The 21,042-nt window shown below is 43.9% G+C and overlaps 1 protein-coding gene across 1 annotated transcript in view; it reads right to left on the bottom strand.

Moving 5' to 3' along the window:
- The window catches only part of LOC144265686 (SITS-binding protein-like), a 66,018-nt gene extending 45,289 nt beyond the window's left edge, over nucleotides 1-20,729 (bottom strand). The window contains exons 1-3 of the mRNA XM_077818529.1: nucleotides 20,683-20,729; nucleotides 19,518-19,962; nucleotides 7,104-7,275 (exon numbers count right to left, since the gene is read on the bottom strand). Of these exons, the coding sequence (XP_077674655.1) occupies nucleotides 7,104-7,275; nucleotides 19,518-19,962; nucleotides 20,683-20,729 (664 nt within the window). The remainder of the gene's footprint in view (nucleotides 1-7,103; nucleotides 7,276-19,517; nucleotides 19,963-20,682) is intronic.
- Nucleotides 20,730-21,042: the final 313 nt, after the last annotated feature.

The raw sequence follows: 21,042 nt of genomic DNA, 5'->3' as shown, positions 1-21,042 counted from the left end.
TTCCAGAAGAACGGGAGTCATAACATCATCTTCCTAACCTTGATTAGTTTTTCCTGTATCCGAAGACGCCCCTTAGTGAAGTGCCGAGTGCCAGCAATCACTGTCTGGTCCACAACTGCAGTTACAGGTCCCTACACCACACAAGTCAGAGAGCTGATGAGTTCAAACCTGTTTTTCACTTTAAATATTTTATTTTTCCTTTTTGGGAGACATCTCTACTTTTTACTATTTTAGGGTGTGCATGCGTGGTTGGATGCTTATAGGTATAGTAGATCCTGTTAAGGACACAGAGGGAGGAACTAGAGAATATTCCCTAAACTTTGCCTTAAAATAATACAATGTGTTTGTTACTTGTTCTCAGAAAGTCTTCATAGAAACAAAACTGTCATTGTTCAGTGAAAAAGTTGGTAAAACTTTCTTTTATTAAAGTATCTTGGTAAAGTTTATATTTGAGGGGAGAAGAGGAAACAGATTAGCTCAGAGGTGGTGTTAGCCCAGTGGAGACCTGTAAAGGAGCGGACTCACCCCTGCGGCGCCTCCTACTGGCTGTTGGGAATTAACACTTTTCCAGCCTGGAGTACCCTCTTCAGGCCGGTGATCCACCCAGCTCTGGCCCCTGTGTCCCTCACAGACCCCGGTGCCCTTTTCTCTGGGGTTCTGCCCCCTGGCAGTACCCGCACACTCTGCCTCTCCCCTTCCCAGGGAACCCCCAACCCACTATCCCCACCTTGCCTCAGTCTGGGCTACTACCAGTCATCACCAAGCCCCCACTCCCTGGGGCAGACTGCAGTATAAAGGCCACTCATCATAGGCAAGGGGGTTTGGACCTGTTGCCTTCCTCTGCCTCCCAGTACCTCTATGGGCCTTGGGCCAGGCCCCAAAGCCTGGGGAGTTGCCAGCCTGGAGTGCCCCCACTCAGCCTGCATCTTCCCCAGCATGGCACTACTCTCAGTACCCAGGCTGGCCCTACTCTCTCCCAGCCTAGAGAGAGACTCCTTGGGCCCTTGGCTCACAGCCTTTTTACACAGGCCAGCTGACGCCTGATTGGGGCATGGCCCCGCTGCGGCTGCTTCCCCAATCAGCCTTCCCCAGCCACAGCCCTCTCCAGGGCTGCTTTTAACCCTTTCTATTTTAGGAGCAAGGTAGCCACCCTTCTACAGGACCCTAAACAGAAATATTTTGGGGGGCTCGCCACACAACACATAATATAAAGCAAATAGGAGCCTCCTTGAGCTGCTCGGGGCCCTAAGCAATTGCTCAGTCTGTTTATGCCTAGCGCCGGCTCTGGGTTATCCTCTGTACCTAACAGTGTATGCAAGGAGGAAAGCTTTAATTGACTTTTGAGACAGCGGCACAGATGTAAACAAATCTGGTTTCTATACTAAAATATCCACCCAGCTAAAGATTGGTGTCATTCCAGAGAGTAAAAGTTCTGACTGGTTTGTAATTAAGCAAACAGTTATCTCCTTGAACTTCTGCTTTAGGATTAAGAACTGATTATTTGCTGTGTTAATCTGATTTGACTAAACTGATTTCATGCCAGTATTGCTGCTAATTAGTTCAGTTGACCTTAATTTGATAATGGAGTTGATTAACGCTGAGTTTGATAGAAACTGTCATAGTTTAGCCTTATTGATATGACCTTTTTGATTATTTATTATTTTTAATAACATAGAGCCATTTCCCCCCTAAGTAAGTAATCTGGGCCCAAAACATAGAGAGCCTTTGGAGGGCATGAGCTGATCTACCTTGGAGCCCAGGTATTCCTCCCTAAATTAATGCTTTGGTTCTCACAACTGGGAATAGAAACCATGTCTCCTAAGACCCAGTTTGATGCCTTCTCCATTGGCCCATGTTGCCTCTCCTCAAGTGAAGCTAAACTTCCACCTTCAGCGTTCTGATACCGCCCTTGTATTCATGGGGGTGGGGACTCAACATTAAAAGTTTTCATTAACCATTTTTTAAATTTCACAGAAACATTTCTGTTCATATTGGCTTTAGCAAGCTCCTTGTTTCAAAAAAAAACAAAAAAACCCACAAGGAAAAAAACACACTAAATTTTCACCCTAAATTATTTGATTTCTTGACAGGGCTGGAGGGTGAACAAAAATCTGGATGACACAGCAGGGCCATTAGTAAAAGGTGAAAGAAATGTAAAGAATTTGAAGAACAGCAGAATTCAAAGGCCTCCAACTGAGATCAGAGCCTCATTGTGCTAGGTGTATATGTCCAGAATAACACATTATCTGTTTCTTCTTTCCAGGGAAGAGACCAAATGTGGGGGGGGAAAGGAAGCACTACTGTCTCCCATTTTACAGCTGGGGCAGTGATGCACAGGGAGATTAAGTGACATGCCTAAGATCAGACAAGGAACCTGTGGTAGGGCCAGGATCTGACCCCAGATCTCCTGAGTCTTGGTACCTTAACTGTCAGACCACACTTCTTTTCCAACCTAGCTAGAATAACTACAGTAAAACTCAGAATCTGACTGAACCACCATCCCCAAAAAGAATCTGCATTGGAGCAGAGCTTTCCTTGTTGGGGGAGGAGAAGATACATTTATATTATATAAAGTTGTATATCAGGCTTTTGAACTCTTGTCTGAGCAGTGAATTATCTATAAAATTCCTAGGCAAGCAATTTCTTTTGTCCTCATTCTATTCAGCCTAAGCCACAAAGACACAAACCAAAAAAGTCATTGTTACATATTAGATTTCACTAAAACATTCCACTGCTCAGCTGCTGGGACCCATAAATCCATTTCCCATGACAGATTTTATATTTCATGCATGAAAGTTTAGTTTACAAATCCAACATGACCCTCTCAGTCTTTGAAGCCTGTAACTCAAAGCTCTCAATACACAAGCTCTGATTGGGTTTTCTACATCTAGGTCTTGATCCTGCTTCTGTTGAAGCCAATGGCAAAAGGAACATTGAGTTCAGTGGTCCCGGATCAGGCCTCTAGTTTCTGCATGAGATTTTGACTTCTAATCAGCTCCATAAATGTTTGTGCAAATACACATGCTGTCTGACTGGTATGGACATCCTGCCATAATGCTGCCAAAAGGAAAGCCCCTCGTTGCCTCATTTAGCATTCTGAGGGTACTTCTGTTAAACAAGCAGAAGGCAGTGCATGTGTAAAAACCATCACGCAAACTCTCACGGGTCTCAAATCATGATATACATTTCACACCCTTCTATTTGCAATACTGCTAACCCAGAAGGTTCCAAAAAATCAGAAGTCCAGGCTCCCTAAAATCACGCGATTGGCTTAAAAATTATGACCTTACAAACAAAGTGTGTGTGTGGGGTTCTGTCTTTTCATTTCGGAGCACTTAGGTTGCCCTCTAGTTATGTTTCAAGTTTTATCTGCAAACACGAGGGCTAGACACGTTTTTTTTAAATGAAAGCTGAGATTCTCATATAATCACCTGATTCCAGGAGTTGGGGCTTCAAGAAAAGTACCAGATACCATGAGACTCAGATAAAACAGAACTGGCAGCAGAGTCATACATTATATTAGATTCTGACTTTGACTATGTGTCTGCACAGATGAGCAGGAGCCAGGAGGTAACAGGAACTACCCCATACACTGCTAGGCTGGCTACCTAGGCCTTGGGATTGGGTGCTATGATGCATGGCTAGAAAGGGTTAAACATCCTGCAAAATAATTAACCCAGGGAAGATGTGGGGAGATAACGTTTGTGAAAAGAACATCCTATCTTGTAAATGAATTGTAAACATGGGATACCTCAGTATTCATCTCTCTTTAAAATGTGCTGTGAATGGCAGAGGAACAAGCAAATAGCCTTATGTTAATTCCTATAGCTAAGTACCAGTGATGGAGGGAGGGATAGCTCAGTGGCTTGAGCATTGGCCTGCCTAAACCCATGGTTGTGAGTTCAATCCTTGAGGGGCCCATTTAGAGATCTGGGATAAAAATTGGTCCTGCTTTGAGCAGGGGGGTTGGACTAAATGACCTCCTGAGGTCCCTTCCAACCCTGAAATTCTATGGACCCCCTTCAAAGTCATCATAATTACCTTTTGTTCCCTGAGGAATTCCAACTTGTCAAAAGACATGAAATTGTATAAAAGATCCTTGGGTCCTGATTCTGTCATCTCAGATCTGCTTAGACTTCATCAGGGGAAGTTTGAGTCACAAGACTGAGGTCCCAGTTATGCTGGAATGCCCTAAATATGAGATTTGGACATTGGACTATAACCTATGAACTGAAGTCTGAAGGAACTCTTTGCATCTACAAAGCTCACCATCTCTGTGAATCTGAACCTCAACGAATTGAACTCATGTCTGTATGTATATTGATCTTTTAACCATACTCCCTCTATTTTTGTTTTTTAATATATTTTAGTTTAGTTAATAAGAATTGGCTGTAGCGTGTATTAGGGTAAGATCTGAAACATTCATTAACCTGGGAGGTAATGTGTCCAGTCCTTTAGGATTGGTAGAACCTGTTCTTTTATATAATAAAATAAGATTTACAGAAACTTTCATCATATTTGATGTTGGTACCTGGATGGGGGCCTGAGGCTGGATCACTTTAAGGCAGGGGTCTCAAACACGTGGCCTGCGGGCCACATGCGGCCTGAGGAGTTATTTCCTGCGGCCCACCATAGGCACTGACTCCACCGGCAGCCAAGCTCCCCTCCTTCTCCCCGTCTGAGCATGCCACGTTCCCGCTCCTCCTCCTACTTCCCAGCACTTTCTGCTGCCAAACAGCTGTTTGGCAGTGCTTAGGACTTTCCATGCGGGAGGGGGGAGGAGCAGGGACACCGCGCACTCAGGGGAGGAGGTAGAGAGGAGGTGGGGCCGGGGCGGGGATTTGGGGAAGGGGTTGGAATAGGGGCAGAGAAGGGGAAGAGTTGGGGCAGGGACTTTGGGGAAGGGGTTGGAATGGGGGCGGGGAAGGGGTGGGAAGAGGCTGGTCAGGGGTGGGGCCTCATGGACTAGATGAGCAGTCTGAGGTATGAAGTTCAGCACGTATGATTCTTTGCTGTGAGTAGTTGGGAAGAATGTTAAAAGTGGCAATGTATTTTGTATGAATAGTTACTTTAAAAAGCTCCTGCCATTACAGCAATGTTGATAGACTGTTAGTGTAGATCATCATCAGTGTTACTGACCGCGTAAGGAATAGTTACACGTATTTATATTTTATTAATACCCTTCTTTGCGTTGACAGGTTTCAGAGTAACAGCCGTGTTAGTCTGTATTCGCAAAAAGAAAAGGAGTATTGGTTAGTCTCTAAGGTACCGCAGCTGGCTCCTCACTTAGGACCCCGGTCACAGGTGCATAGGAGTAGACACTGCTATTTGTCTACTTCCTTCCTTCCTGAAGCAGTTGGGTGGGGAGTGGGTGGAGCCTTGGCTCTCCTTTCTCTCCAGCTTCATGGCCAGTGTAGCTGAGCCAGCATATAGAATTGGGCAGAGGTAGTTTGCTGATACTGTTAGCCAGCACTGTGTGGCTACCTACCTTCTAGGAGCAGGAAGGGAATTGTGACCCAAGTCACAAGGTAGATGTAGCATACACAGGAGGCTCTTGCTCATGATTGTGCCTAAAGACACAATACAGCCCTTTGACTTTATAAGTCTCTTCATTCCTGAATTTTAAAAAATGCAATAGATTTGAGACTTGGGGACTGTCGGAGGAGTTTGAGGAAGACGGGGAGGTTAATAAAGGAGGGCTAGATGACTAGTATCACAGCCTCAGGGAGAGAAAGGAAGTGTCATGGGCCGTGCTTGGATGCTGGAATAATGAGGGAAGGAATAGGCAGGCAGAGGAGTAAGAGCAGAAGGATCTGATTGGCTGGGGGACCAAGAATGGTTGCAAGCCAGCCAGAAGGGCTGCATGTAACTGCAGCTGCACCAGGCATTCCAGGTCTAGTCCTCAAATGACACTTCCAACTGCATGTAGCTTGTCAGCTGGCAGAGACAGACATGGAGGAGTTGGTACCTGTGCAAAGGTACCAACTCAGGCAGCTCGCCCATTGCACCACTTTTCCCTCCCCAGTCACACTGCTATTTTTAGTGTGCTGGCTTAATCAGAACTAGTGCATGTATATCTACTTGAGCTGGAAATTACACCTTCAGCTGCAGTGTAGACGTACCCTGTCATCAGAATGGCAGCACCTCTACACCGGCTCTACACAGATGTAACTGTCTACCCAAGGTGTGGGGCAGTGGAGACTCAGCCCTGCAGGGGGCATGTTTAAGGAATTGTGCTCATGACTGAGTTTCCATGCACATCCTCCTGAGGCACCATTTAATCTGTTCTGCTAGCACTCGGCATGAATGGAAGGAGAAGAATTTCCACAATGGATTCTGCAGCCAAAGTAGCAGCTGAAATAGTTATCTGAGACTTTCAGTAACTGATGCCACTAAAGACCTAAACACACATGCCATGTGCCCGGCAGCGATACATAGTGTTAGCTGCCAAGGGCTTTTCCAGTACTGTATCTCTGGGTTGCCCTCAGTGAATGATATTGTCAGGTCAGCATGCATTGCAAAGAATAAATAGAAGATTTCTCTGCCAGGGCAGATCACTGGCCCATGTAGTCCAATATCTGGCTTTTGGCATTGCCAGTACCTGATGCTTCAGAGGAAGGGGTAAACACGTAACCAGGTGTGCAGTGTTGTATTTTGGAACTGGGATCTTGCAGATCATCTTTTACCCTGAGGCATGAGATCTGATTATCCTTTATTCTCTGAATGTACATAACTAATAGAGATATCAGTGTCATAAAATTATCCAGTTCTTTTCAAAATCCAGTCACAGGGACCTCTTGCAGCAGTGAATGCTTCAAATTAACAGTGTGAAGAGAAAAGATAAGGCATGCAATTTGGCTAATTTGTTAATGCTCATAGACACCAGTGGATCAATGGAGGGGCACATGTTGATGGCACTTCCACCTTTGGGTCACAAGATCTTTGGTTCAAGTTCCGCATTAGGAGAATGCCAATGGTCCAAGACAACACTCCTTCAATCAGTAAAAGTATATCCTAAATTAGGATTCCCAACATCCAAAGCTGTGGGTTTGCTAGTTAATGTCAGCAGCAATGAGAAATCACAGCAAGGAAACTCTTCTTACCTGTTGATCCCAAAAAGTATTTTTCTAAGACAGATCCATAGCCAGTGGGATTTTTGGTGAGGTTGCTGATAACAAATGGCTGGGACTTTGTATTCACATTGTTCAAAGGCCAGCGCTGGGCTCTGATGCTTGCTCCTCCGTACCAGGAGACATTAGTCATTGAAAAACAATCCTGCAACCAAACACAGAGCTCTGTTAGAAATGAAGATAGAAAACTTTGTGCCGGGGACTGATACATAGGATAATACATACATAGGGTAATAAAGAAGTGAGAGAGGGCTCTTTACAGTATGTGCTTAGAAAGGGAACAGGTTTAAGTGGATTGAGCAAGGATTGTGCCAGTGACTCACTGGGGGGCCTTTCGAAAGTCAGAACCTCCGTGTCTCAAGCTTCCCCACTGGTAACCTCCAGGATAATGACATTTCCTGCACTGGATGCTGTGAGGATTAAGAAGTGAATGTTTTCCTAGTGCTTTGAGGCAGACTGCTCTGCAAGTGCACAATACTACCAGTGTTGCCAGCCCCAAATATTCAATAATCATGAGACAGTCCTTAATCCATGAAATTTTAAAAAGATATATCAATTGTAGGTACTTTTTCTTTGTCTTTTGGTATCTGAGCTTTTAACTTAACTTGAAAATGTGACTCAAATGTTTCTTCACAACCATAAGGCTAGAATTTTTTTCTTAAATGAAAGCTGAAATTCTGCATAATCACTTGAGTCCAGGAGCTGAGGATTTATTAATGCCAAGTATTGCAAGACTCAGTAAAATTACAAGAGTTGGCAACACTGTTATTCTATCATCTCAGGTACTATGTACATTACATGCCTTAAAAAGTGTCTACTTCTTATCAATCAAAAACTAAAGGCGATACTTTCCTTTTAAATCCTCTCAATTATTAAGGATCTACAACCTATCCTAAAGGATGACCCAACACTCTCACAAATCTTGGGAGACAGGCCAGTCCTTGCCTACAGACAGCCCCGCAACCTGAAGCAAATACTCACCAACAACCACATACCACACAACAGAACCACTAACCCAGGAACTTATCCTTGCAACAAAGCCCGTTGCCAATTGTGCCCACATATCTATTCAGGGGACACCATCACAGGGCCTAATAACATCAGTCACACTATCAGAGGCTCGTTCACCTGCACATCCACCAATGTGATTTATGCCATCATGTGCCAGCAATGCCCCTCTGCCATGTACATTGGTCAAACTGAACAGTCTCTACGTAAAAGAATAAATGGACACAAATCAGATGTCAAGAATTATAACATTCATAAACCAGTCGGAGAACACTTCAATCTCTCTGGTCACGCAATCACAGACATGAAGGTCGCTATCTTAAAACAAAAAAACTTCAAATCCAGACTCCAGCGAGAAACTGCTGAATTGGAATTCATTTGCAAATTGGATACTATTAATTTAGGCTTAAATAGAGACTGGGAGTGGCTAAATCATTATGCAAGGTAGCCTATTTCCTCTTGTTTTTTCCTCCCCCCCCCCCCCCCCCAGATGTTCTGGTTTAACTTGGATTTAAACTTGGAGAGTGGTCAGTTTGGACGAGCTATTACCAGCAGGAGAGTGAGTCTGTGTGTGTATGGGGGTGGGTTTTTGGAGGGGGGTGAGGGAGTGAGAGAACCTGGATTTGTGCAGGAAATGGCCTAACTTCATTATCATGCACATTGTGTAAAGAGTTGTCACTTTGGATGGGCTATCACCAGCAGGAGAGTGAATTTGTGTGGGGGGGTGGAGGGTGAGAAAACCTGGATTTGTGCTGGAAATGGCCTAACCTGACGATTACTTTAGATAAGCTATTACCAGCAGGACAGTGGGGTGGGAGGAGGTATTGTTTCATATTCTCTGTGTATATATAAAGTCTGCTGCAGTTTCCACGGTATGCATCTGATGAAGTGAGCTGTAGCTCATGAAAGCTCATGCTCAAATAAATTGGTTAGTCTCTAAGGTGCCACAAGTACTCCTTTTCTTTTTGCGAATACAGACTAACACGGCTGTTACTCTGAAACCTGTCAATGGATCTTGTCATCTGGGGAGTTCCACACATGCAGGGAAGGTGGAATATCAAAGCAGATATCTACTACCATGTGAACTTGAGAGGGAAATTTTGGTCCAGCTCCCTTACCCTATTGATTTTTGATGGTTTGCACTTCTGTAAATACAGCAAAAGTACTATAAATATTGTTCAATGTGTATTTTATTATCTATATTAAAGCTGACCAGGAAATATCCCCCCCCAAAAAAAAACCCCACTGACAAAATATTGTTTTAATACAAAAAAACCCAAAATCTGGATGTTGATCAGGTTTTTAGCAACTGAAAAATGAGTTTCTAAATTTATTTTTACAAAATTTCAATTTTTTGATGAAATTAGGCGGGTTTTGTGTTGGAATTTCCATTTAATCAAAACACCATTTTCCATCTAAAAGCTGACAGAAGGTTTTGACCAGCTGTGGTCTATATACGAGAGAGAGCATGCAGAGAAGAGCAGAACTGCAACTTTAACTTTAGCTGCTAATGTTCTGACCCAAACTAGTAATCCTAATTTAAAAAATAAAGAAAAAAGCAGTCCTTTCAGGAAAACAGTAACCTACAAGTCTAGATTTTTAAAATTTTTAAATATAAGAACAACACTCAATAGCAGTGCATCAAAGCATAAACCTGATATAGAGATGGTGGAAATAAGAGTACTAGATTTTTAAGGCTAGAAGGGACATGTGCTGGATTGTAAAAACCCCACACTGGGGACAGAGGGTTAAAGAGCAGATCTGAGCCCGGGAGGCTCTGCCCCGACATATTTGCTGGGAGTGCTCACAATAGAGGTGGAGTTTAAAAAGGCACGGCACAGCTCAGCCAGGGAGGTCAGTGCAAGTGAGCAGAGTTGCTCTGGTAGCTCCTTCAGGGATACAGAAGGAGTCCAATGCCATCTGGAACAGACCTCAACTGGGAGATGCAGGCTGCCGTGGAGAGACAGCAGAGCGCCTGTCTCTGAGTGAGAGGGAAGAACCTCCAGACCCCTTTCAGTTGAGTATACATTGCAAGTCAATAGCCAGGCAACCACTGGGCCTTTAAAGAGACAGGGGCTGTAGTAGGAAGTGACCCAAGGAGCAGTCTTGGTGATACCCTTGCCTTTGCTGCACATCTGAACTGCCAGGCCCAGGGCCCTGGGTTGGAGCTTGGTGGAGAGGGAGGGCCTGGGTTCCCCTACAAGAAATCCACAGACTTGAGCCACTAGGTGCTACTGCCAACCTATGGACTTGAAACCATAATGGGGAATAGCGTGAGAGACCACCCTGCATCACAGGACTATTATGATAATAACGTGCATCACGCAGGCCATAGAATTTCACCCAGTGGTTCCTTCCCTGAGCCCAAAAACTTGTGGTTGAACTAGAATGTATCTTTTAGAATGACATCCGGTCTTGATTTAAAGAGGCCAAATGATGGAGAATTTTACCACATTCCTTGGTAATCTGTTCGAATGGTTAATTGTTAAAAATGTGCATCTTATTTCCAGTCTGAACTTTGCTGAAATCAATTTCCAGCTGTTCTGCATTTGTCTACTAGATTAAAGAGCTCTGTAGTACCAGATATCTTTTCCCTGTGCAGATCAAGTCACCTGTTAACCTTCTCTTTGATACACTCAATCTATTTATCTTAAGTCTCTCTCATCATAAGGAATGTTTTATAGACCACAAACCATTCTTATAGCTTTTCTCTAAACTCTCTCCATCTTTTCAATATGCTCCTTAAAATGTAGATGTTGGAACTGAACACCATATGCCAAGGGTGGTCTCACCAATGCCATACAGTGATAACACCACCTCCCTACTCCTATTCAATACTCACCCCTTTATACATATTGTGTATCCCAGCATCACCCTGGGAGTTCATGCTCAGTTGGTTATATACAATTTCTTCTCCCCCACCCCACCATCTCCTTTTCAAAAGTCATTGCTTTCCAGAATGCAGTCCCTTGTCCTGTAAGCATGGCCTACATATTTTGCTCCAAGGTGCGTGGCCTTGCCTTTAGCTGTATTAACGCATATTGGATTGTGCCCAGTTTATCAAGCAATCCAGATCATTCTGCATCAGTGACAGGTTGCTGTTTGCCTCTCCACCAGTCTGCGTCCTCCACAAAATTTTGCGGCGATAATTATATATTTTCTTCCAGATAACTGACCCCAAAAGGGCCGAGAACCAATCCATAGGGGACCCCCCACTAGAAACCCTCCCCTCAGAGCTGTTAATGGGGAATTAAGAATGCTTTCATATCCATCAGGTAACCTGTTTTCAATTCATTTAACACAGGCCATGTGGATAGACACAAAGAACATGGACAAGGAAGGGACCAAATGGGGAAAAGAAAAGCTTTTACCAGCTTTTACTCATTTTATACCATCCCCTGGGCCTGGCCAAAGGAGGAAGGGGAACACGAAGAACAGTAAAACCACTGAGGGAGGCTCTCGGTGAGCTGTTCATTAAAGCCGGAAACCCGCCATTCAGCGTTGGTTAGGTTTTATTCCCCCTCTCTAGCTTTTTCTACCCCTCCAGTAATGTTCTTTATAAAACAATAATTAAATGAAACACACACTGAGGTATAAAATGGCACAGATGTACTTTATCCAGAGGGCTGTCTTGACCTTTGTGATCTGCCTGTGAATAACTTCTCAAATACCTACCACTGTTTCTTGAGTTTTGAAATAGGGCACTAGTCCACTGCAAGAGAGTCACAAGAAAATGAATACTCTTAGGTGGTAGGATATGGAAAATAGTGCCTCCATTTAAAACAAAGCACCTAGAAAATATTTCTGAAACAGTTTGTGTCAAATATGTCTAGTATATCTAAACAACGTAGCCATCCCACACTCCTGCAAATAGAACCCTTCAAGTGGACAGGCAAGGAAAGTGAAAAGTGACAAATTCCAAACAGTTAAAAGGAAACATTATTTATACAACACGTAACATGTGGAACTTACTGCAACAAAATTATCCCTGAGGCCAAGAGCTTAGCAAGATTATACATGTATGCTCACAACAAGACTATCCAGGGTTACAATAGTGAATAACGCAAAAACTAACAATAGTTTCAGATAAGATACAGACCCATTTGCTTCAGAGCATAAACCAACTTCTGGGAATGGTGTACAGTGGGGCGGGGTGTTAGAATGTCCATTCCCGGAGGGGCAGGTTATCCCATAACTACCTCCTGCAGTTTCTTGCACCTTCCTCTGAAGCAGCTGGTGCTAACCACTCTCAGAAAGAGATTACTGGACTAGACAGATTGCTGGTCTGATCTAGTGTTCTTACGTTCCTTTAGAGCACAACACACCATCATATATCATCACCGTCTCTCCCCCATCCCCTCTCATTATAATAGGATGTGTTGGTATGTTACTGTACGTAGCCCTGGTTCAGCAATGTACTTAAACGCACAAGCCTGCCCAAAACACTAGTTAATTGCTCGGTCGGTTAGTCTACGTTGAAACCTAAGCTGCAGCCGTTTCACTGCTCTGGTGCCGGAGCTAGCTAGATTGAAGCTACCTCCGGTATGTCTACACCAGTTGCTATCATACTCTGTGACTGCAATGCAGACACACTCAGTATGTGAGGAGTGAAGCATTAAAATAAAACCTTTCAATAAAGAAAATGGGTTTGTGGAGAGATGAGAAGTGCTAATATCCCAGCTGAGCTCTTTCCTTTGGGCAAGAGAAACAATCTGAAGAATCCTCCCTCTATTAAACATCACTATCGTACAATAGCATGCCTGCAAACCTGCTAGTTGCCTTTTTTCCCTTTCAGACGTATGAGAAACTCATTGTTGGCCTTGAGACTAGATAGCCTCACATTTCAGAGTCTTCCCCTCACAGATCTGGACAGACATTTATTCCTAGATGCTAGTGATATTTGCGGACGCAGGACCTGTGCTCAAATATTTAACTCCTTTCAAAATTATGAAAGTAACCAAGGATGCTTTGCTGTACATTTAATATATGGCACCTTTCATTCTGGAGAACCAAATTCCAAGGGGCTGTGAAGACAACAGGACAAATTCTGCCCGCAGTTACATCAGCTTAAGTCTAGAGGAACTCCAGTGACATCTACTGAGCTAGTCTAGATTTACACTGGTGCAAGTGTAGGCAGAATTTGACCCACAGCTGTTTATAGTAGCAAGCACTATTTTCCATCTCCATATTTTAAGATATCCCAGGGGTTAATGCTATAACAGTCTATGTGACCATGAGCTGAACCTTCCAATTTAGCGCTCCTCACCTGGAATATGTTCCTCAAGTCTCCACTCAGCTAGCTGTGGATTTACTCCTGCTTCTGTAGAAGTCAATGGAAGCAACTCATTGATTTCAATGGGAGCAGGAGTGAACCCCATATTTGCCAAACACTGGGTTACTCATAGAAGTTTCTTTCCCCTAAGGGCTGGACCAGATTCAGCGGAGCTAGATCAATTTATGACAGCAGAGAATTTGGCTCTCCGTCAATCCAGTAATTATGTAAGCATGCTCAGCACGATAACATAGGCTTACTGATCTTGCCATAAGGTTTCCAGGCAGACATCATACAATAAATAACTCTGAGGATAATCCTAACGTTGGCTACTTACTGCTCTCATTGTAATCCCTGACTTGAAAAGGACTTTCTTCCTCAGAACTTGAAAGTCTCTCCTGTTTTCTCTAGCATCCAAAATGCTACAACATGGCAGGCCAGGCTTGCTTTATGACATTAGCAGAGGGTAAGCACAACTCTGTATGTTTCATATTAAATACACAGCTGACTGTTTTATTTCATAATCAAGAACAGATCAAAGCACCATCTTCCCCATGCTGCTTGGCCTCTCGACTGGAAGACAAAGGAGCTAGTTCTAGTCCTGGATTACACTGGCTTCTGCTAACTAAATCCCAGGGGAATGGGTGTCAGAACATCCCCCATAAGCAGGCTGCAGCTGTATCCTCCCAGCCACTGGGGTTTCTGCAGCTGGGCAGTATCATCAAAGAAGTGGGCAGTGCTCGCTGAAGAGGACTCCTGGCTAGGAGATGTGCTGCTTCAGCAGAATTATCATGCAAAGGAGCTTCTGCACCTCCTGTGTCATGTGGCGGGAGGGGTAATTGGTGAGGCAGTCATGCATGGGGTGGGGATAGGTTAGAGAAAAGGCCACCGGATCCTCAGTTACTATAAATTCAATTGTCCTAACGCCCTGTGCAAGTGGCACCGAGAGGTTGCAGCCACAGGGAGTGGGCTGAAGGGATTATTACTCTGCGGCTCAATGCTCTGGCCCCAGCTAGAGGGTGTGTTTGCATCCTTAACCCTTTCATGCTTCACACTCACAAAGCCCAACTGCACTGAGTTTCTGCAGGGCGCAGGGAATGCTTTGAGCCAGTCTATGTGGTACATACGTGCCGTCCAAAAAATTCCTGTAGCAACTGCGTAGGAGCCTCTACAGCCCATGGCAGTGTAAAGTAGGGTCTATACACTATGTACAGAATCTCACGTGCTACACGGTACATTTAAGCCCTGTCCATACAACAGCTGAAATCATACCAGCAACATATATATTCTTGTAACATCTCAGGCCCATCCTTGCTACCTTATAAGAATATATATTATGGGGGGAGCTGGTGGTGAGCCTAGGTTGCCTACTGCTTCCTATTATAAAAGATTGTTGTGACCTTTTCTGTGAGAAGCTCTCAGAACTTCATTCTTTGTAGTAGGCCTTTGATATTCAGCCAGGGGAATCCCCATGGGCTACAGAAATGCCTTTTCTTTCTCCTAAGAAATTCCATTCAGGGTTGGCTGAGATATATGTAATTGTAGATTTTAAATCACCATTTCCCTTTTCTCACTTGCGTCCCTCAGGGAACTTTTGGCAGCCGGCCCAAATGGCTGATCACACGGTAGGCAGCTTCCAAAATAGCCAGAGCAAAGTGTGGAGAGAAGAGTGCCCATCCAGGCTGTACTCACCTACAAGTCCCTGGAACCAGCACAGGGCCCCAGTGGCCCGTTTACACATACACACTTATACCCCAGGGTACCGCATGGAGCAGAAGCTTGGCTCCCTTAACTACTAGGCAGAGAGAGAGAGAGAGACAGACGGACAGACAGACAGACAGACATGGCAACACCCCCATTCCCAAATCCTGCAAATGGCACCAGACACCAACCCCACATTCCGGCAAGATGTGAGGCAGGAGCTCCCCCCACTCTGGGGGTTGGAGAGAGCAAGAGCCAAGCTGGAATGGGCTTCTTCCTGGACCCAGCACCTGGACTCAGCAATCCAGTCCCCTCCCACCTTCCCACACCTGGAAAACAGCCTTCTCCTACCACTCACTCATGTTGGTCCTGTAGCTCACGGAGCAGCAGTCTGTGCCACAATGCTGAAGTCTTGGGATACAGATCCTGTTGATGATCCATGATTTGGGGAGTTGTTACAGTTGCGTGCAACAGAATCTGTTTTTATCTTAACCTCCCCCCCGCCCCAAAATTGCTCAATTACACACAAAATGCTGCTTTAAAAGAATGTATGCAGTGTTGTTGTAGCCATGGTGGTCCGAGGATATGAGAGAGACAAGGTGGGTGAGGTAATGTCTTTTATTGGACCAACTTCTATTGGTGAGAGACTTTCACCAATAGAAGTTGGTCTAATAAAAGACATTACCACACCCACCTTGTACCTTTCAAAATAATGTTATTTATGTTGAAGAGTCAAGCACCTGAAAGTTACGAAGTGCCAGATTTAGGATTACAACCATAATCCGATGAAGTGAGCTGTAGCTCACGAAAGCTTATGCTCAAATAAATTTGTTAGACTCTAAGGTGCCACAAGTACTCCTTTTCTTTTAACCATAATTCAGGTATGCATTATGGTACGGTCTTTACACAATCATACTATTATATCTAGGGTGACCAGACAGCAAGTGTGAAAAATCGGGATGGGGATGGGCGGTAATAGGAGCCTATATGAGAAAAAGACCCAAAAATTTGGACTCTCCCTATAAAATCAGGACATCTGCTCACCCTAATTACATCTATAGGATCCTGCATTATTGTGCGCAGAGAATGGATGCCCACTGAGCCAGTAATTAAGGTTGCATGAGCCATCACACATGGTTTTCCTAATGGTACTTAACATTGCAACCTAAATAATGTTCTTTTAACATAGTGTGTGTGTGTTTTGAGTTTGTGGTGACTGGTTCTTTAGCTTCAGGAAGGCAATATAAGAGACCGGTCAGGCTGCTAGGAGGAAATCCAAGAAGGGATAGTTTTAAAATGTTTCCTTTGCAACAGCTGCCAAATATTTTAACAAATATTATGAAAATTCAGTTTTCTGAAGTCACTGTATTGAACTTGAAAACCAATTCAGTCACTAAAATGTAAAACGTGAGTCTTTCTACACTTTACATCCTACTCCAAGTGCAAATCTCAATGCATCCTTAATTATCGAGTCCCTATTGATGCTGCCATAATATATGTATATGTATTTCCCCCACTATATTTTCCTCCCCAACATTGTACCAAGGTCCCCCAGTGCTATCAACGGTGCCTCTCCTCAGCAAGGCAAGCAAAACAAATTTGGAGATTCCAGGTCAAGGTGTTTTGGTGACATGATGAACCAAAAAACCGCTAAGAATATTTTTCAGAAGAGTCAACAAGCTACTGCCACTCCATAATACAAAACAAAGACAAACCTGGAAAGTATCAAGAGTTACGTGGCTTTTCCCCCCTTGCCTCCTGGTTTCCTAAACCACCTAAATACAATCAATTATATTATTTCAGTTCAAATGCTCTTGTTGCCTCTGCTCTTTCTAAACCTTCCCTTTTTGCCAAGCAGCAGGATCAGCGAGACTTAACCTCCCACATGACTTCAAATTCTCTGGCAATTAGAACAAGGCCTCTTGAGTGCCTCTGTGAAAGCCCAGATGTATTTCAAGGGGGAAAGGAGATTTCTGGTTATTTAAGCATTAGCAGCTAGTCCCACTTACACCTTCAACTACTGAAAAGAATGACCAGCTCCAAACTCTGTGCAGTGATTCGTGCAGAATTGGGGTACTGGGGAGGGAAATTCAGCTATTTCAAGTGGGCTATTTCAGTTTGTATTCAGCATTGCAAATGAACAGCTGAGTCCATGAAAAACAGGCGCTACCAGCCAAACAACTGTGACTCAAAGCCAGCCATAGATTACTTTAACATATTTGAGCCTGATCCTTAGCTGGTGCAAACTGAATAAGTCAATGGAGTCATGCTAACTGACACTAGCTGAAGATCTGGCCCTATATGTGTAACTATGGAATGCAGTCAAAACAAGACACAGAACCATGTATCACAGGATTGTTTCTATGGCTCAGCACAGAGAGAGGATTTATTGGTGTCACACGGTGCATCAGTAAATGGCTTTAACTGTTAGGGGGTTTATTTTTGTTTTCTGGTGTAAACTTCTAAGGACATGGAGACAATCTGGAGCAGATTCTCAGTACAACTGTAAAAGCCAGCCAGTCAGCAACAACATTTATAATTTATCCTATGTTCTGATAAAGGGACATATATGGCCAGCTAATTTGCTGGATTGTTTCCGAAAAGACCTTTTATTTCCATTTCATTGTCTCCTCTCTGACCAGCTCTGTTGCTGCAAGTTAGAGACACTGCTCATCTCTCCCAGCTTAATCCCTTTCACCTTTTACAACCACATTCACCCCCTACTCTCCACTGGCCTGGATTTGAACCTATAAATGTCTGAGGAATTTCACCTTCCCCTGAAGTCAGCAGGAGTTGCGGGCTCTCAGCATGGTGAAGGATCAGACTCCTGTTTCCTACCTTTTTTGAAACACCTATGTGTGTCGGAGTCCTGCCTTATTCTGATTGATTGAAATCTACAAGAGAATAATTATTCTCTGTCTCCTGATAATATGAAATGTGTATTCGTGGCTCAGGTTCCTATGGGGTCCCTTTGAGACTGATCCTAAATGTCAAGAAAAATTTCTGAATCTCTGAACTCTGTAATGGTTTAACTACATTGTAAAATATTTTTTATCTGGGTGCTAGTGAGGGACAAATTCTACTGAAAAACAGGGCAAATCCACTCCTGTCCTCAAATTGAATGTTTCGCTGAGGTGGAGGAATTTGGCCCAGAGTATTAAAATAAAGATCCTCCACTGATGTAAATCAGCATAGCTCAATTGACTTCAGTAGCTGATTTCTACCAGCTGAGACTCTGGCCCACTAACCGTTTCTGACTTTCCCCACATCATATTTTCCAACAGTTTTTGATTTTTACTTGGAAAATGATCAACTCTGTCCTACTCATCACCTTGGCAGTATAGATCTGAACAAACTAAAACAAATCACACACGTATGCTACACTCCCCGATTACGTTCAAAAATTACTCCAAAGCAAAGTGTGTTTTAAATGTGGATTTACTGTACAGCTAGCAGAGATGTCGCTATCTAGATAATGTATAGATCAGCAAAGAAATCAGATTTTATTAATGTTCTCAGTGCTGACACCTGATGTATCAGGAGAAAGGAAAGTGCTGTGCTCAGATCCAGACGAGTTGATTCATTCTTCCATTTCCTAAATATTGTATAACAAAATACTCTTAAGCCCTCTGTAAGTCGCAAGAACATCACACAAACTGAGGGAACACAAGAGGAAGTTCCCCAACTTTTAGAATAGACAGAGAAGCAACTTCTGAAACCTGGTACAGTCACAGGATTTCAGTGCCAGTGCAAATATGTGGTAGGTATTTATTTTACAGAAGTTCTTTTTAGTTACAAACAGAGGAAGGAGGGTGCTGCCGTTCTCCCACCAGGGGCCATTGGAATAAATCTATTGCAACTGTGTTTAGGAATAACCTTTTCTAGCTTTTTGATTTTAAACACCATTGTTATTTTGTATGTGTTGGTGTATATATGTATTCAGTCTCTATCTAAATGTGGCTTTCCTGCCCTCTAGTTAACACCACAGCACTACGAGGAGGTAGCTACAGTTGACTGGTTGAGTATTATTAATGTATTTTTAATGGTGACAGTAGCACCCGGAGTACTTTGGAGTACCCATCTGTCTAGGGTTTTGTATGATCATCCCATCATTATGTGGTCCAGATGCCTTCCACAAAAAGTAAACACACACAAGATCTCCCTCTCTCTTCCGGCCCTGCCAGCAGGACAAGCTTAATGTTATTTTTTTTATTTTATTTTATTTATTTTTAATTATAATAAATATATAAGGCCAGATCCTCCACTGATGTAAATTGGTGTGGCTCCATTGACTTCACTGGAGTCACTGTGCTGATTTATACCAGCTGAGTATCTGGCCCAAAAAGCACCAGGATGCATTAATAAAACAACACATTTCTTTTATAACTAAACCAAATCCCCATTACCTTTAGTGTAACCTTGCAGTGCAGAGGAGTCCAGTTTATCCTGTAGCACTCTGTGCCAGCAGAGGGACCAGGTTCGAGGGAGATCTCCAGATCCGCCGTCGCATCCCAGGTATAGCAGAACTCCGTCTTGTTCAGCCAGCACAAGTTCTTCACAAAGGGCTGCTCCATGTCTGGGAAGTTGCCCACATTGATTTCCACCAGGGTCTTCTCCTCGCTCAGGGTCTGCAGGACGAGGGATTGGGACCTTCGCTCCCAGATGAGACCACTGGTGCTCCCTCTCAAGATCCAGTTCTTGTTTGGCTGGTCCACCACTTGCCAGTAGATAATTCCGATGGTCATCACGAAGAAGACAGCCACCCCAAGGCAGGCAATAGCTCCCTTCCAGGTCTCATTCATCTCCTTGAGCCCAGAGTCCCACGTCACCTCTGGGATCGGACTCTGGTTCCTGGGACGAGCATGGGGCATTTTACACAAAATTATTAAAGCAATCTTGCAAGGAAACCTTCTGCTTCAGGACACGGAGCTCTCTCTTTCGGAACCTGCTGGGAAGCTCTCTTTAACTTTGGTTATTTCCCCCTCCTCTCCAAAAATAACTTCACAACTTCCCCCTCCCAGAAATAAAACAAGTAAACCCACTTCTTAAAGCTTTCTTCACCACTCAGCACATGTTGCTAAAGGGGAAGTTATTCTAGCCAGCAGTGCACTAGCTGCATAAAGGGAGAGTGCCTGCAAAATATAGCTGTAAACGTGTGGTGTCAGATCCATCCCCCCTGCCAGATTTGTCCCAGGTGCTTGAGCTGTGACGTTTCTCTGGCATGCCAGACTGTGCCTAATCAGGAACACTGTCTGTGGCCCTATAGAGACAAACATGCATTGAAAAGCTTGGATCCTGTATAACCATTAGATTGGGAGTAAGGGAGGGGGGAGCGGGCAGCAGCAGCTGTATAGGGAAAATGCAGCGTTCAAGTCTCCACGCAGCTTTGGGTTCAGGCTTGCAATGCAGCGTTAAGGGGACATGTGGTGCAGAGAAGATCACAGTGGATATTTGCTGATTATAAAGAGAAGGGTGTGAATGGGATTCCCCAAAAGTGCAAGTCACTCAGGTAAAAGTTTAACAAGTTCTTTAGCCCTCCCTCCCCCAAATAGAAGCGTTAGATTAATCTACCTGTTGCGTAGTAAAAACTGGAAGCTGTCTGTAAAGCATAATTTCATTCAAAACCTCATGTGGTGTAGATCAGTGTAGTACCCTTGATGCCCATGGAGATATGCTGATTTACACCAGCGGAGGATCAGCTCCGTTCTCTTTACAAGTGCTCGGCACTCAGTTGGGTTTCCTGCATGTGAAATAACGTTCGTTTCAAAGGAAAAACATTGCTTGGCTTTTTTCCTTCTCTCAAAGAGAAACACTAATACGAGCACATCTGCTCAGGTTTAGGTGAAGTCTCTGTGAAAGTCACTTCCCTGTAACAGTGGCATTAACGCACGCTGACCCATGTCACGCAGGGCTATTAATCTTCGGAAGTCT

This window comes from Eretmochelys imbricata, chromosome 6 (genome assembly GCF_965152235.1).
Source record: "Eretmochelys imbricata isolate rEreImb1 chromosome 6, rEreImb1.hap1, whole genome shotgun sequence".
In the NCBI taxonomy this organism is placed as follows: domain Eukaryota; kingdom Metazoa; phylum Chordata; order Testudines; family Cheloniidae; genus Eretmochelys; species Eretmochelys imbricata.
Note: the sequence above shows the minus strand (reverse complement) of the source record. Positions and strands in the feature narration are given on the sequence as shown.